The sequence below is a fragment of the Monodon monoceros genome, unplaced genomic scaffold (genome assembly GCF_005190385.1).
Source record: "Monodon monoceros isolate NGI ecotype Baffin Bay Population unplaced genomic scaffold, NGI_Narwhal_1 Super_Scaffold_6, whole genome shotgun sequence".
In the NCBI taxonomy this organism is placed as follows: Eukaryota; Metazoa; Chordata; class Mammalia; order Artiodactyla; family Monodontidae; genus Monodon; species Monodon monoceros.
Window position 1 is genome coordinate 37,131,721 of NW_021703783.1, and position 16,679 is coordinate 37,148,399.

Here is a 16,679-nt window from a genome sequence, read left to right on the forward strand (position 1 = left end):
AAGTCCAGACCAACAGCTCTTCAACGAAACTACTGGTGCAGCCCAAAGAGAAAACAAAGTAAGTCAAGACACTACTATGCAAAATACTTAATTTACATAATAAGGGGCTATTATCAAAACAAACCGTCCCCACAACCACTTTGCCCAATATGATCAGAAGAACACACAATTCCACTTAATTTGATAATGGATGACTCATGCACCCACTGTAACAGACAAATAATCTAGTAACAGAAATCCATAATTTTTCTCCAAACTCATCATTCCCCAATCACTGATTTCTAAAGCCAGGAGAGTTCCCCTTCTTTAGAAGGTCAAGGAAGGATGGAAAGGGAAAAAAAGCTATATGTATACACATAGGATAAAGGTGTGGAAGAATATATATCTGAACTGGAATCAGCAGTATCCTCCTAGGAGAAGGAGGGGAGATGAGCTTTACCTTTGACTTTAAATGATTCTTTAGTGTTTGGGTTCTTTTATAATGAGCATACTTGTAATTTCTTAAAAAGTTAAGCACACATGCACCAGTGACAAGATTCACTTAAAAAGAATTCATTAACAAAAAATCTAAAAGAATTTTCTTCATAGTGATATTATAGTGGTTAAAAGCTGGAAATTATCTTAAGAGAAAATGGTTAAAATATAGTATGTATATGACAAAATACGATATCAATATTTAAAGGAAGCAGAGAATTGATGGGAAAATATTTGGCATACAGTAAGTGAAAAAAGCAGGTATAAAATATATACATGTGTAGCTACTCATAGAAAAGAAGCTGGAAATACTGGTTCATTTATATATCTGTGGTACAAATTACATCTAGGTAATATATTTTCTTCTTTTTCTGCATTTTCCAATTTTACCAGAATGAATACAATTAACTTTTGCCATAAATTTCTGTGATGTTTTTGTTAAGGAAAAAACAAACACTAAAAGTTCCTTTAACAGCCCCAATTCAGACTTCAGTAAATCAAAGTTAAAAAACTAAGTTATGATCAAAATAAATTAAGAAAAACAGATGTGTGTAATTAATCCCCTACCTCACTCCTAGTATCAGGAAGTGATTCCTGTGGATGGAGACAAGCATGTGCTACCTTGATGACGTGTTCCAATTTTTTGGGCTGCTCCTCTACTTTGGCTGCTAAAAATAAGGCTGCTGGAGCCACAGACTGGATGAAGAGAAAATAAATCACATTTATTATTTGTTTATTTCTAGGGTAAGGTAGATCTAAAAAAGAACTAAGTCTTAAACCAACTTCTTTGCTTACCTCAACTTTGTCACCTCTTGTTTATGCTTTCTCCTCCTCTACTTAAATATCTTCTCCTCTCCTATCCATTAACCACGTCCACTTCTGAAAACCAATCCTTCAACAAACTCTCATTAAAAGCTACCTATTCAAGAAACCACTAGATGTAAATAGACAGCTTTCTATTTAAAATGAGATTATTAAGTTTTATCAAAGCACTCTATATACTTTTTTTAAAGGAGTAAACTGAAATGTCCAGAATCAGCAAATCCATGGAGACAGAAGTAGATTAGTGGTTGCCGGGGGCTGGGAGAAGAGAGGAATGGGGGTGACTGCTAAAGCATGAGGGGTTTCTTTCTGGGGTGATGTAAATGCTCTGAAATTAGATCATGGTGATGGTTGCCCAACTCTGAATATACTAAGAACCAGTGAATTGTACACCCAAAGGAGGAAATTTATTGTATGCGAATTACCTCAATTATACTTACATATGGAGAGGAGCACAAATCTTTAAAAAAGAATTCAAAGTATAGTATTATATTCAACAGCTTATAAGTAGAAGGTACTTAGAGGGGAAAAAAAAAGTCAAGCCAGGGAATTCCCTGGCGGTCCAGTGGTTAGGACTTGGCACTCTCACTGCCAGGACCAGGGTTCCATCCCTGGTTGGGGAACTAAGATACTGTAAGCCTCGAAGCACAGCCAAAATAAAAAAGTCAAGCCAATCCACAAGCAGACAGAAAACTCAGACACTAAACAAGAAATTAGAGCAATAGGACATAAACAGAGCCTGAAGCACAACGTCTCTAGAACCTTCAGAATATTTCAATGAATCAAAGATGGCAATGGCATGAACTACAATTCACCAGGAGTTAAAGAAAGCAATAAATAATTTTATAAAAGTGAAATATCTATTTACTGAGTAGAACTGACATGCATTCTAACACTTAATTTGTATCCCTGCAGTTATCTGTTATACTTTGCTAGAATAGATTTTTCTCCACAAATTCAATTCAGAATAACAATTCTCTTCCTTCATATTTGTTGCAGTTATATATGGAGCTTGCTACATATATTCTACTAGACCTTAGGATAAACAAAGAAAAACCAGAGGAAAATGGGCACGAACAAATGTGTGAGAAATCGGGGCATAAAGCACATTTTGAACACTAAACTGAGTAGTTTAGTTAAAAGATATAAATAAAGTGATGTGGGACACAAAAGATTTTTAAGAAGAGAGTGACACTACAGATTTTAGAAAAAAAATGCAGAGTTTAAGAAATATTTGGAAAGGTTAATCCAGAGGTAGGTGGTACTAAAAGGAAAGGATAGATACATTAAAAGTTAATTTTATTAAAGAGAAAATTTTAATAATACAGGCAGGGACTTCCCTGGTGGCACAGTAGTTAAGATTCCGTGCTCCCAATGCAATGGGCTCAGGTTCGATCCCTTGTCAGGGAACTAGAGCCCACATGCATGCCCCAACTAAGGAGGCCGCCTGCCACAACTAAGTAAGACCCGGCACAACCAAATAAATGAATAAAATAAACAAATAAATATTAAAACAACAATAATGATGACACAGGCATTAGGAAATAAAGTTTAGAGTTAGGCACTAGCAGTAGAAATAAAGAAACCCAGCTTTCACCATGGAAAACGAATAGGTTTTCAGTAAATATACATATATGTATTTGCATACAGAGAAAAAAATTCTAATGGAATATACACCAAAACGTTAACAGGATTATCTCTGAACACCGAGTTATAGGGAAACCATCACTTTCTCCTTTAATCTGTCCTCTTTCAATTTTTTTTTTTTTTTTGGCTGCATTGGGTCTTTGTGGCTGCACATGGGCTTTTTTCTCTAGTTGTGGTGATCAAGGGCTACTCTTCGTTGCGGTGCACAGGCTTCTCATTGCGCTGGCTTCTCTTGTTGTGGAGCATGGGCTCTAGGCGCACGGGCTTCAGTAGTTGTGGTGCATGGGCTCAGTAGTTGTGGCACGTGGGCCAGTAATTGTGGCTCGTGGGCTTTAGAACGCAGGCTCACTAGTTGTGGCGCACAGGCTTAGTTGCTCCGTGGCAATGTGGGATCTTCCAGGCCAGGGATCGAACCCACATCCCCTGCATTGGAAGGTGGATTCTAAACCACTGCACCACCAGGGAAGTCCCTGTCCTCTTTTAACTTTATGATGACAATATATATTTATAGGGGAAGAAAAAATAGTACCACTATAAAAATTAACGGGACTTTATAACTGATTGGACACAGGGGAAAAGGAGAAGGACAACTCAGAGACAACACTTAAGATTTTAAGCCTACAACTTTGCTTTCAAGAGGCTAAAAATATATTTGAAAGAATCTAACTAAAATATGATATACAAACAATGGCTTACAAGGCAAGATAATATCTGTTAAGTGAAAGACCACAAGAGATAAATTTCAACCTCCTTTTTGTCCAATCAACCATATAAATACTCATAGCTCCTCATGGAATCATATACCAAGCTAGCTTATCAAACTATTTTCCCATCAAAGGCAGTTTCCCAGAGGAATTCCAGGTAAGAGTATAAGATTTTCTCCATTTTAAAAGAACAATAATAATGCTAGCTAATACTTATTTGTTTGCTATATGCAGACACTTTGTAAATTAATTCACCTATATCCTACTAACTACTCTATGAGGTAAGCACTATTATTGACCCCAAAGAGATGAGAAAACTGAGGCGTATGGTAACTTGCTCAAAGGCATATAGCTGGTAGGCAGTGCAGCAAGGATCCGCATCCAGACAAGTCTGACTCCAGAGCCCATCCTCTTAACCACTAAACTTGACCTTTTAAGAGTCAGCTAATGAGAATAATATACACCCAAATTTGTCAGCTATTAAAAGACAACACCTGTATATCAGATATTATAAAATACAGAATAAATACACACACACCAAGTTGCTCACCACTACTTTTACATTCCCCCACTTGAAAACTTTTAGGACAGTACATACAGAAATTCAATTAATGAGGTTGAATTTCTTCTCAAAAAGAGAGTAAATGCAATGCCAGGATTTAAGTGAGAATAAACCAGTCATTTAATCATGTCTGCTAAGAAATAAAGTTTATTTCAATCAAAAGACAGCTTCTCTACCTTCCAAGGTATTGGAAATATACTATATCTTGTTCTGAGTGATGGTTATGTATATATAATGCAAAAAGTAATCATGCTGCACACCTCAGACTTTTGTGCTTTACTTTATGTTATACCTCAACAAAAATTTTAAATTTTTTTTAAAAAGGCAAGAACTCTAGGCTTGAAAACACTATAAACAAAGAGTTACAACAAAATGAAAAAAAGTATTCACAGCACATGACATATGGCTCTGATATATAAAGAGCTCATTTAAATGAGAAAATCAAAAAAAATAAAACAGGGGCAAAAAGAAACAACAGACAATTTTTAAGTCAATTCTTCAATTTCACAAGAACAATGACCAATAGGCATCAGAAGTTCAACTTCACTAATTGAAGAAATGTAAATTAAGAAAATAACTTAGGGCTTCCACTATCTTGCTCACCACTCTAGCCCTAGTGCTTGACAAGTAGTTAGAACTTAATATTTCTTGAAGTAATGAGTATTTGTTGTTAGCGAGGATGCAGAGGAAAGAACCCTCCCCCACAGTGCTGGAAACAATGTATGCTGATATAATCTTTCAGTAGAGCAAACTGACACAAAAAAACTTTTAAATGCATACCCTTGGACACAGCAATTCCACCTATAGGAATTTATAAAATAGTCATGTAAGTGCATGATATATGTACCAGACTAACTTATGTAACATTATTTATAATACAATAAACTATAAACAACCCCAATATCCACCAATAGAGAGCTGGTAAAATAAATTATAGTAACTACTCAAATAAATACTATGTGGCCACTTAAAATGAGAAACCAATAAGAAAATGTCCAATACATACATACTGTTAAGCAATAAAGGCAATTGTGTAAGAGTGGTACAGTAAGAAGTGATTTTTATAGAAATACATAAATGCTGGTACTATATGCACAGAAAAATGTCTGAGACACTATTACCAAAATGTTTATCAAAGGTTACTTCCGGAGGATGGGATTACAGAAGAGCTTTCACTTTCTGCCTTATACATTTCTGTACTGTTTTAATTTTTACCATGAGTACTTACTACCTTTGTAATAAGAAAAAATAACAAGAAAAATGTATGAGCACTTCACACTACATACCACATTTCAATGCCACAACAATGTATTAAGTCCCCTCAAATTTGAATTTGGACTCATCACAGCTAAACTCTTAGAATTAACATACTAAAGGAGTGATATTTTTCATCTGTTAATTGCAGAATGTGCCTAAAATCAATTCTCTAAAGAGGACCAATAACCCCAAACTAAAAGAATCACTGGGGCTTCCCTGGTGGCGCAGTGGTTTAGAGTCCGCCTGCCGATGCAGGGGACGCAGGTTCGTGCCCCGGTCCGAGAAGATCCCACATGCCGTGGAGCGTCTGGGCCCATGAGCCATGGCCACTGAGCCTGCGCGTCCAGAGCCTGTGCTCTGCAACGGGAGAGGCCACAACAGTGAAAGGCCCGCGTACCGCCAAAAAAAAAAAAAAAAAAAATTGGATTTTGGAAAAGGTCATAAACTCCAGAAGAATCTCTTTATATTGGATAATTACCAGATCATTCATTCATTCAACAAGTTTACTGAAAGTGCTTTAGAGGATACACAGAAAAGTGAGTCTCTGTCCTTGCTAAGATAAACGCATAGAAAATAAAACAAGATATAATTTAAAAGGTAAAAATAGGGGAAATATACATACACACACACATACATATGCATAGAGTGGACAAATTGATTTGAGATGTAGTTCACCCTGGATTTCAAACCTTTACCATAATAAAAGAAATGTAGAAAACTTTCATAATGGGCAAGACAACTATGGACTTCCTCTTCAAATTCCGTTCTTTATCCACTACTTTCTATTCTAGAGCTATCAGACAGCCTCATTAAATGCTTCTCTCTCTCTTATTAAGAGTGTGTTCCTTGCAATCAGAGGAGGTAGGGAGGTTAAGGGTAGGAGACAGCCCAACTGATTGAATAATCAGCAAAAATTGGGAATAGTTAATCCACACTCTAAAGGGTTTCCTGTGCAATTATTCCCAATACTGAGTCCACCAATATCTTACAAGAGCAATATCTAACTTTCCAGTTTCTCTTCCTATGGCATAAAAATTCAAAACCTATCATCCTGGGACTTCCCTGGTGGCACAGTGGTTAAGAATCTGCCTGCCAATGCAGGGGTCATGGGCTTGAGCCCTGGTCCGGGAAGATCCCACATGCCGTGGAGCAACTAAGCCCGTGCACAACTACTGAGCCTGTGCTCTAGGGCCCATGAGCCACAACTACTGAAGCCCGGGCACCTAGAGCCCGTGCTCCACAACAAGAGAAGCCATCGCAACGAGAAGCCCACACACCGTAACGAAGAGTAGCCCCCGCTCGCCACAACTAGAGAAAGTCTGAGCGCAGCAATGAAGACCCAATGCAGCCAAAAATAAATAAATTTATTTAAAAAAAAAAAAAAAGCTATCATCCTAAGGAAAAGTCTGAAACACCTTTCCTCAAAACGTAACCTTTTCTTAAAAAAATAATGAAATATTTGACTCACAAATCCATATGAAGTGTTCAAGTTTAGCCCTATTACCTTATGATTTTATTAAACAAATATAAGCTTACCTGCAACTGGGATATCACTATGCACTCGCTTCCAAGTCATTTACAATAATGTTAAATAGGACCATTTCAGGTAGCAAAACTGAAAATAGCACTATTTACAATTCTGTCCAGAAAAAAAAAAATCCCTTTATTACTATTATTTTCTTTTTTCTGTCTTAAAAGTCATCCCCCAGTTATCACATAACACACCTTCCCCTTCCAACTGGTCATTGATGGGAATTTTATCAAAGGTTTTTAGAAAATGTAAATGACTTAACATTCACTTGTTTTCCTGTGCCCATATTATTATTAAACATTTCAAAAATCACACTTAAATTAAGTGTAATGCTACCCCCCTTTAATGCTACTCTCCCAATCCAAAAACATTAAGTTTAAATGTTCAATAATCTATTTTATTAGAGAATCCACCTACTCTAAGGATGCACTAAAGCTAAACAACTAGCTAGACACTTCACAGGAAAACTGGAAGGCTGGATTCAGAACAGCAGTGTGACACATAATGAAAGTGATCAATCATAAACTCTAAACTTCAAATCCCAGTTCAGCAGCAAAGATCAACCATAAAAGAAATATGAAGTTGAGATTAATCACAAAAGGATTACACCATATATAAAAATTATACTTACATTTCGATGGAACTGTGTAAAGGACTGAATCATGTAGAATCGATGCATGTACACTATAGCAGTGTTGATGGTCAATTGTGAGCTAAAATGTTCAAGTTAAGGTCCCAAAACAGACGGGCAGTACAATTCCCAAAAATACAACCTCTATATCCTCCCAAAAGGACCATGCAGCCAAGCACAGTGGATGCCCCTAAATGAAAATCATACTTACCTCTCAGGGGTGTGGAGAAAGGGACACCTCCTACACTCTTAGTGGAAATGCAAATTGATGCAGCCGCTATGAAAAAAGCCGCTATAAGGAGGTTCCTTAAAAAACTAAAAATAGGGACTTCCCTGGTGGAGCAGTGGTTAAGAATCCGCCTCCCAATGCAGAGGACACTGGTTCGAGCCCTGGTCCAGGAAGATTCCCACATGCCGTGAAGCAATTAAGCCCGTGTGCCACAACTACTGAGCCTGCACTCTAGAGCCCACGAGACACAGCTACTGAGCCCACACACCACAACTACTGAAGCCTGCGCACCTAGAGCCCGTGCTCCGCAACAAGAGAAGCCAGCGCAATGAGAAGCCTGCACACCTCAACGAAGAATAGCCCCCACTTGCCGCAACAAGAGAAAGCCCGCATGCAGCAACGAAGACCCAACACAGCCAAAAATAAATAAATAAAATAAATAAATTTTTTTAAAAAAAGAAAGAAAAGGTGCATGCACCCCAATGTTCATAGCAGCACTATTTACAATAGCCAAGGCATGGAAACAACCTAAATGTCCATCAACAGATGAATGGATAAAGAAGATGTAGTGTATATATACAGAATGGAATACTACTCAGCCATAAAAAAAGAATGAAATAATGCCATTTGCAGCAACATGGATGGACCTAGAGATTATCATACTAAGTCAGTCAGAAAGAGGATGACAAATACCATATGATATCACTTAAATGTGGAATCTAAAATATGACACAAATGAACTCATTTATGAAACAGAAACAAACTCACAGACCCAAAAATCAAACTTAAGGTTACCAAAGGGGGAAAAGGGATAAACTAGGAGTTTGGGATTAGCAGATACAAATGACTATATATATAATAAACAACAAGGTCCTACTGTATAGCACAGGGAACTATATTCAATATCCTGTAATAAACCATAATGGAAAAGAATATGAAAAAGAATATGTAGGGAATTCCCTGGCAGTCCAGTGGTTAGGACTCAGTGCTTTCACTGCCGTGGGCCTGGGTTCAATCACTGGTCGGGGAACTAAGAGCCCACAAGCTGTGTGGTGTGGCAAAAAAAAAAAAAAAAAAAGACTATGTATATATATGTATAACTGAATCACTTTGCTGTACACCTGAAACTAACATAACATTGTACATCTATACTTCAACTTAAAAAAAAAAATCATACTTTCCTCTAAGAATTAAAAAGCAAATCTGTTCTTTCATCAATTAACTTCCAATTGACACTTAACACACTGTCTTATATGTAACAGATATTCACTATAAAGTTGCTGAATTAATAAACAAGCAAAGCTTCTCAGCATGTGGATCAAGAAGGAATATGAACAAAACTATATAAGACCTAAACCTGTTACTTGCCTACTGAAAATCCTGCCAAGGTGATATACTTGCACAGGATATCTCTTCAAATGAGTTACAACACTCTCCCTGATCTGCCCCCTAGGTATGTCTCCACTTATCTCCTCACCTTCTAAGCTCCAGCAATTACCTTTTCAGTTCTACTTCTCTCTAGCACTCATAAGGTGATCCCTGGGACCAGAAACACTATGATTTGATATTCATTCAGTAAGTTATTTGATACTCACTAAAAAGAAAAACATTTTTTCTGATTTTAATTTTTAAAGAGCTCCATTTCTAGTTATTACAAAATATTGGCTACAGTCCCTTGTTGTGCAATAAATCCTTATAGCCTAACTTACAGCCAGTAGTTTGCCCCTCCCTTCTCTCCCCACTGGTAACCACTAGTCTGTTCTCTATAACTGTGAATATGCCTTTTTGTTTTCACTAGTTTGTTGTATTTCTTAGGTTCCACATATAAATGATATCACATGATATTTGTCTTTCTCTGACTACTTCACTTAGTATGATAATCTCTAGGTCCATCCATGTTGCTGCAAATGGCATTGTTTCATTCTTTTTTATGGCTGAGTAGTATTCCATTGTGTATATATACCATATCTTCCTTATCCATTCATCCTTCAATGAACATTCAGGTTGCTTCCATACCTTGGCAATTATAAATAATGCTGCTATGAACACTGGGGTGCATGTATATTTTCAAATATGTGTTTTTGTTTTTTTCAGATATATACCCAGGTGTGGAATTGCTGGGCCAAACAGCAGTTCTATTTTTAGCTTTTTGAGAAACCTCCATACTGTTTTCCACAGTGACTGCACCAAGCTACACTCCCACCAACAGTGTACAAGGGTTCCCTTGAAAAGAGAAACTTTTGAATGTCTTATTATAAAGACCTCAGAAAACAATGTGGGATATACAGAGATGAGACAGTACCACAATGGCAACAAACTTAATAACACACATGTAAAAAGGAAAGTGCTAGGATGCACTGAAACAGAATTTAAAAAAAAAAAAAAAAAAAGGTTTAACTCAGTACTGACTGGATGCTTAGGAAACAAACTGGATACAGGCACCAAAGAGGACACCACTTTTGAAGTGAGCACAACCTTAAGACACAAACATACAGCCAGCAACACATTTAAATGGAAGCTGCACCCAAGAATAAATTTTCATTTCCTGAGTGGAAAGAATTTATATAGCTTTCTCTGCTACAAAATGAGTAGGTTTTCTGACAAACAAAAACACTTAAAGGGAAAAAAAAATCACTAAATCTTTGAAATATGAGGAAAACGAATATACATTAGCACTCTGAGTAACTTTAACAGTATTTTATAAAAGGTTTTTTAGAACATTAGATCTGTAGGTCTACATCCCTACAAATCTACACTGACATCCTTCCTTCCTCTGAAATGCTATAAAACTCTTAACAGTAGCTACTTTAACATATGAGTGCCAAGCATTGTGTTGGGCATAGAAATCAAATTCATGAGTTATCACCCCCATTTTACAGACAAGAAAACCAAGAATTCGACAGGTTTCTTAAACAACTAGTAAGGGGAAGGAACGGATTTTAAGCCAAAGCTGGGGCATTAATTCTAGACCACTCTCTTTATAAGACCTTCAGGTATCGAAATTTCTCAAAACTCTCTTTACACACTAAGTTCAAGAGGCAGCCATCAACAGTGAACTCTCCACCAGATCCCTAGGGCATAGTAGAAAACCAGAATCTCGAAGTCACTAGAGTAGGAGATCAGAACACACCGAAAACAGACTACGAGGAAGAGGAGTTAAAACACAAAGCGGAAAGGATACGCGTTCCCAGCAAGGTTGATGGCACGGGTGAGCGAGCGGGAAATTAACTCGGCCTCGCTTCCCTCCAGCGAACGCTTAACTTCAGTTCGCCCCATCGTAGGCTCTCCTAACTAGACATCCAGTCCCTGCCCACCCTCTTCCCTTCTGTCTGACAGACCTTGAAGCCTGGACGCCCAAACAGGGCGGGACCTACTCCAAGGCCGAAGGCCTAGGCCGCAAGGATACACGTTAAGACGTTGGCCCATGTCCTGGAGCAGATTGGCCGCCTGCTGGCGATAAGAAAGTTCTTTATCGGGGTCCAGGCCAAAACGACGGGATGGGCTATTTTCCAGCAGTTCTCGAGTAAAATACCACCGTTTATTGTTCTTTCTCTCTCCCTCCATAGTGCTTCAACCAAAAGGCAGCGGCGGCGGCTGCAAGCACTTCCCAGCGTCACCTAAGCGGCGACACACATCCGCTGTACGGAGACAACTGCGACGCGACAAACTTCCGCCAGGGGAGGACGGCTAGATTGTGACACGCTTCCGCCGACGGGTTGCTAAGTTAAAGAATCCACTTCCGGAACGGACCTCGGGTCACTCTGTAGCCGAGTTAACAGGCAGCAGGAAACACCTTGCGTCGAGGACACAGGCGCCAGTCTTGTGACCCTTGAGAGGCAAGGTGCGGTTAGGAGTTCTCGTTCAAAAATAAACCACGTCTCTTCCCGCGAGAACTGGGTTCTGCCTTCGCGCGCTGAGCAAAGCTGAATGCGGCGTCCGCTCACGCGCCGCTGGGCGGTTCCTCGGAGAACTTCGCTTGTGACGTAGGTGACGGTATAAAACTGGGCAGATGGCGAACTTAACAGAGAAAAGGGGTGAGACTGTCAAAAACTGAAAAAAGTAATCACAGAGAGTAGCCCTACCGTATATTAGAACATAAAGCAACTGGAAAGCTCTCGCACTGTTGGTAGCAGTATAAATTACCCATTTGAAAAGCCGCGTTGCAATATGTAGCTAAAGCCTTGAAAACATTCCTTCGCCACGGTGAGCCAACTTAAAGGAATAAAATGGAATTAATGGAAATAATTTAGTGCTTACCACAATGCTGACTCTTAAATATACTATCTCATTTAATTGATACAACCCCAAGAGGTAGTGATATTTTAATCCCTATTTTGCGAACGGGTGAACTCCTTCCGGGTGGAAAGCTTCCACTCCCACCCTGCGCATGCACAGATTTGTAAATTCCTGCCACCTGTCAAGATGAATCCCAGCTGTTTGAGGGCTGTTTGATCCTAGGCAAGATACTTAATTTCTCTGTGCCTCTTGTAAATGGTGTAGTACATATGGTTTAGTTTCTGAAAAGGTTTAAATGAAGATTTAATGAGCTTAAAGCATTTATATTCTACCGGGCACGTAGAAAACATTCAGTAGATTTTCTCATAATATTTATTACATTATATTGGAGTTGACGGCAAGAACAATACCATCTTCATTTTTGTATCCCTAGCACCTACGCAGTCAGTCCTGGCCCTAGTAGTCAATAAGTGTTTGTCAAACAACTGCTCACAACAACCTACAGTAGAGAAACAGGCTTGGGAAGATTAAGTAGTTTGTCCTACACTACACCACTTATCAGTGTAGATTTTAAAATCAAGTCTGATTCCATTGTTCTTTCCATTCTAGCAAGCTGTACTCTTGCTTTTCTGGAACAGTCAATTCACCTTGATTAAATTTGGGTAATATTAGAATCTTTTGTCTTTTATAATAAATATTTTGTGTCTTGTCATTTCTAGACATGGCTGTTCCCACTCAGTTTGATTCTAATTCATTCTCAGAAGTATTTTCTTCCACTCCAGGCCCTCCTCTGCCATATACTGCCTATAATTAGCTTTAGCTCTGTTTTACTCTGGAAGAATTCAGGAAAAAATACTTCAAGTTATAACATTAAAAATATTATGATTTCAAACCTCTTCCATGACAGACTTTTTTCTTTTAATAGAAAAGCACGTTCTCAGTTATGTCATCATGAATTTTGTCTTTTAAACAGGCAAAATTATTTCTCCCAGACTCCTCTTGCCTATTTCTCTGACCTGTGTTTGTTTCTCCACTAAATCTCTTGGATTGATGACCCCATTTTGAATTTGCGCTGGTGGCTGTGTACCAGTCTTCCAAGAAAACGTTCTGGTATCTGACAGGCTTCAGGCAATGCAGCTGCTAGCCAATGGCTTGCTACCCTGCCATACAGAAGAGGGGGACCTGTGTAAATCAGAGAAAGGAAATATTCTTTGACTGAAGATGAAATTATTTGAAAGTAGGCAGCTGTGATTACATAATTGCTAAACATGAGTTTTTGATTCAGGCCTGGTTTCAAAGCCCAGCTATTCTTTTTTTTTTTTTTAAACTATCTCAACCACTTTTAAGTGTACGGTTCAGTAGTGTCAACTATATTCACATTGTTAGGCAACAGGTATCTACAACTTTTTCTTTTTGCAAAACTGAAACTCTATACCCATTGAACAACTCCCCATTTCCGCCTACCCCCAGCCCTGACAACTCCCATTCTGCTTTCTGTTTCTTTGAGTTTGACTACTTTAGATATTTCGTATAAGTGGAATCATACAGTATTTGTCTTTCTGTGACTGGATTATTTCACTTAGTATAATGTCCTAAAATTTCCCAGTTACTGTATTAACCAGCTGTGTGATCATAAGGGTCATCCTGAACAGAACACCATCTGACATATGGTGGGTGTTCAATACATGCTTATTGTCAAAGATGTTAGCTTTCAGATACATTGCCCTTAAAGAACAATTGACAAAATCTTAGACCAGGGGAATTTTCCTGTCCTTTTTTAAAATTTTAAATAGGACTCCATTCCCTGTAACTCACACTTGTAAGGCTACTTATTCTGGGTACAGGATGATATTTCGTGGTTTGATCTTTTTTGTTTTGTGCTTGTGAATGTCATATTTCAGTCATGTCACACATTACCATTTACTACTTTTAAAACAGTTTCTCCCCAACATTCATATAGTCTCCAAACTAAAATATGAAAGGATGGTGTGCTATTCATAACTATCCCCAACTCCATGTTCAGTGATGTGTATATTTACATAAGTTTATTGTAAAATTTACTGATAGAAAGGATGTATAGCATGCAATTTACAAAAGTTAAAATATACAATATTCTTTATCGTAAATTTCTCATAGCCAACTGATTCTCACAGAATGCTTTCATTGACTTTTGCCAAACTCTTGAATCAAGAACCAACCTATGATGGCATTTGACAAATGAATACAGGCATACCTTGAAGATATTGTGGGTTCAGTTCCAGACCACTACAATAAAGCGAATATTGCAATAAAGTGAGTCACACGAATATTTTGGTTTCCCAGTCATAAGAAGTTATGTGTACTGTAGTCTATTAAGTGTGCAATAGCATTATGTCTAGAAAACAATATACATACCTTAATTAAAAAATAGTTTGTTGCTAAAAAATGCTAACTACCATCTTAATTAAAAAATATTTTGGGAGCTTCCCTGGTGGCGCAGTGGTTGAGGGTCTGCCTGCTAGTGCAGGGGACACGGGTTCAAGCCCTGGTCTGGGAGGATCCCACATGCCGCGGAGCAACTGGGCCCGTGAGCCACAGCTACTGAGCCTGTGCATCTGGAGCCTGTGCTCCGCAACGAGAGAGGCCGCGATAGTGAGAGGCCCGTGCACTGCGATGAAGAGTGGCCCCCGCTTGCCGCAGCTAGAGAAAGCCCTTGCACAGAAACGGAGACCCAACACAGCAAAAATAAATAAATAAACTAAAGGATTTCATTAAAATATATATATATATTTTTTTGTTGCTAAAAAATGCTAACCACCATCTGAGCCTTCAGTGAGTTGTAATCTTTTTGCAATAGTAGCATCACTGACCACAGATCACTATAACAAATATAATAATAATGAAAAAGAAATATTGCGAGAATTACCAAAATGTGACACAGAAACACAAAGTGAGCAAATGCTGTTGGAAAAAAAGTCTGAGCCAGTAGACTTGCTCAATGCAGTGTTGTCACAAACCTTCAATTTGTAAAAAACATAGTATCTGCAAAGTGCAGTAAGGCAAAGTGCAGTAAAATGAGGGATGCCTGTATAGCTTTGATTTCTGGTTGACATTTTCATTTGCATTAATAAGATGAAAGTGAAACAATGAGACTTATGTTGGAACTTCACTTATTTGTTAATGACTTGAGCAACATCTTTGCTGAATTGGATAATAGTTTTTGAATACTGCAAAAATATTTCAATTTTTTGTGCTTTTGACAATGTAATGGCTACAGATATGATACACTTTTAAACTTAATCTACATTATTAACATTTTCTTGATCACTTTCTTGACAATCAACAAAACAAATTAAGACCTTGTTTGTAGTATTTGCCAATTTCTATAGTGTAAACTCTCCCACCATGGTCAATTTCAAACTACCAATGTGACATCACTGATCATGAAATTGGGAAGAGATGAACATACCATCACATAGTATTTCCTCCATACAGGTGCAATAGACAGGGACTTCTGGTTTCCCATCTGACATGTAAAGAGCTTGGAAATTATCACTCCTGTTCTCACAGCAACAAAAAAACTGAACAAACTGAAAATCAATAACCCTTCTTAGATCCATCAGAGAATTGAAGTGACAGGGCAAATCTCCACCACAAAAACTAGAGAGACAGGCAAGATCAGAACAGGCAGAACACAGAATCATGGCTTACTAGGAGCAAAAACTACTACTGGAACCAGCAACTGACAGGAATACTTAAAGGGCAATTGACTAACTGGTGGAGACTGAACTAGATTGAAAGATTTTTTTAAAAACTCCTGGAGGCCCAGCCTAAGGGGTTGCCCACATTTTCATGAGTTTTACCTCTAGGAGCCCCACAGGTCTTACTATGAAGATTGGAGAAAAATCCCTTCATCCTTCCAGCAGGGAGAGGGAAAAAGTAGCCGTTTTGAAATATACCACAGCATTCCATTCTCCTTAACAAAGACCTTCCCTCAAGGGAAACTATTTAACAGAGCCTAACCAACGTGGGAGAAGGAAAATAACCAACTCCAGCTTCCTATAGCTGTCTTGTTTCATCTAAGAGGGAAAAAAGACAAGAAGCACCTGTGAAGGTCACAGACCAGGGACACAAGTTCACTAAAAGACTGAGACCGAATAGAATTATAGAACACTTCCCCTCCCCTGCACTTCACCAACACATCAGTTGGGCTGCTGTAACAGGTAACTACATATGAAAGAACTATAAACTCAGACCCTATTTAAGAAGGAGTTTCTACTTTAGCTATCACCCTCCTACCCCCACTCCCCAACCCTAAGCAACCACTAATTAAAAAATTTCTCTTTCTTACCTAATCGCCCTGAGTAGAATCACCCATACAATGTTGAATAAAAATGGTGAGAGACCAAAAAAAAAAAAGGGTTTCTAGGGTTTCCCTGGTGGTGCAGTGGTTGAGAATCCACCTGCCAATGCAGGGACACAGGTTTGAGCCCTGGTCTGGGAAGATCCCACATGCCGAGGAGCAACTAAGCCCATGCACCACAACTACTGAGCCTGCACTCTAGGGCCCGCGTGCCACAACTACTGAGCGCACGTGCTACAACTAC

The 16,679-nt window shown here is 38.4% G+C and overlaps 1 protein-coding gene across 4 annotated transcripts in view; it reads right to left on the bottom strand.

The window, feature by feature from the left end:
- The window catches only part of CCNT1 (cyclin T1), a 29,527-nt gene extending 17,837 nt beyond the window's left edge, over positions 1 to 11,690 (bottom strand). The window contains exons 1-3 of one of the 4 annotated variants that reach the window (XM_029204448.1): positions 11,264 to 11,634; positions 7,629 to 7,710; positions 1,042 to 1,170 (exon numbers count right to left, since the gene is read on the bottom strand). In XM_029204448.1, the coding sequence (XP_029060281.1) occupies positions 1,042 to 1,170; positions 7,629 to 7,710; positions 11,264 to 11,421 (369 nt within the window). In that variant the 5' untranslated portion in view covers positions 11,422 to 11,634. Of the gene's footprint in view, positions 1 to 1,041; positions 1,171 to 7,002; positions 7,540 to 7,628; positions 7,711 to 11,263 lie in introns of those variants that run through there. The other 3 variants (XM_029204449.1, XM_029204451.1, XM_029204450.1) reach the window with 3 other exon arrangements.
- Between the last annotated feature and the right edge of the window lie 4,989 nt (positions 11,691 to 16,679).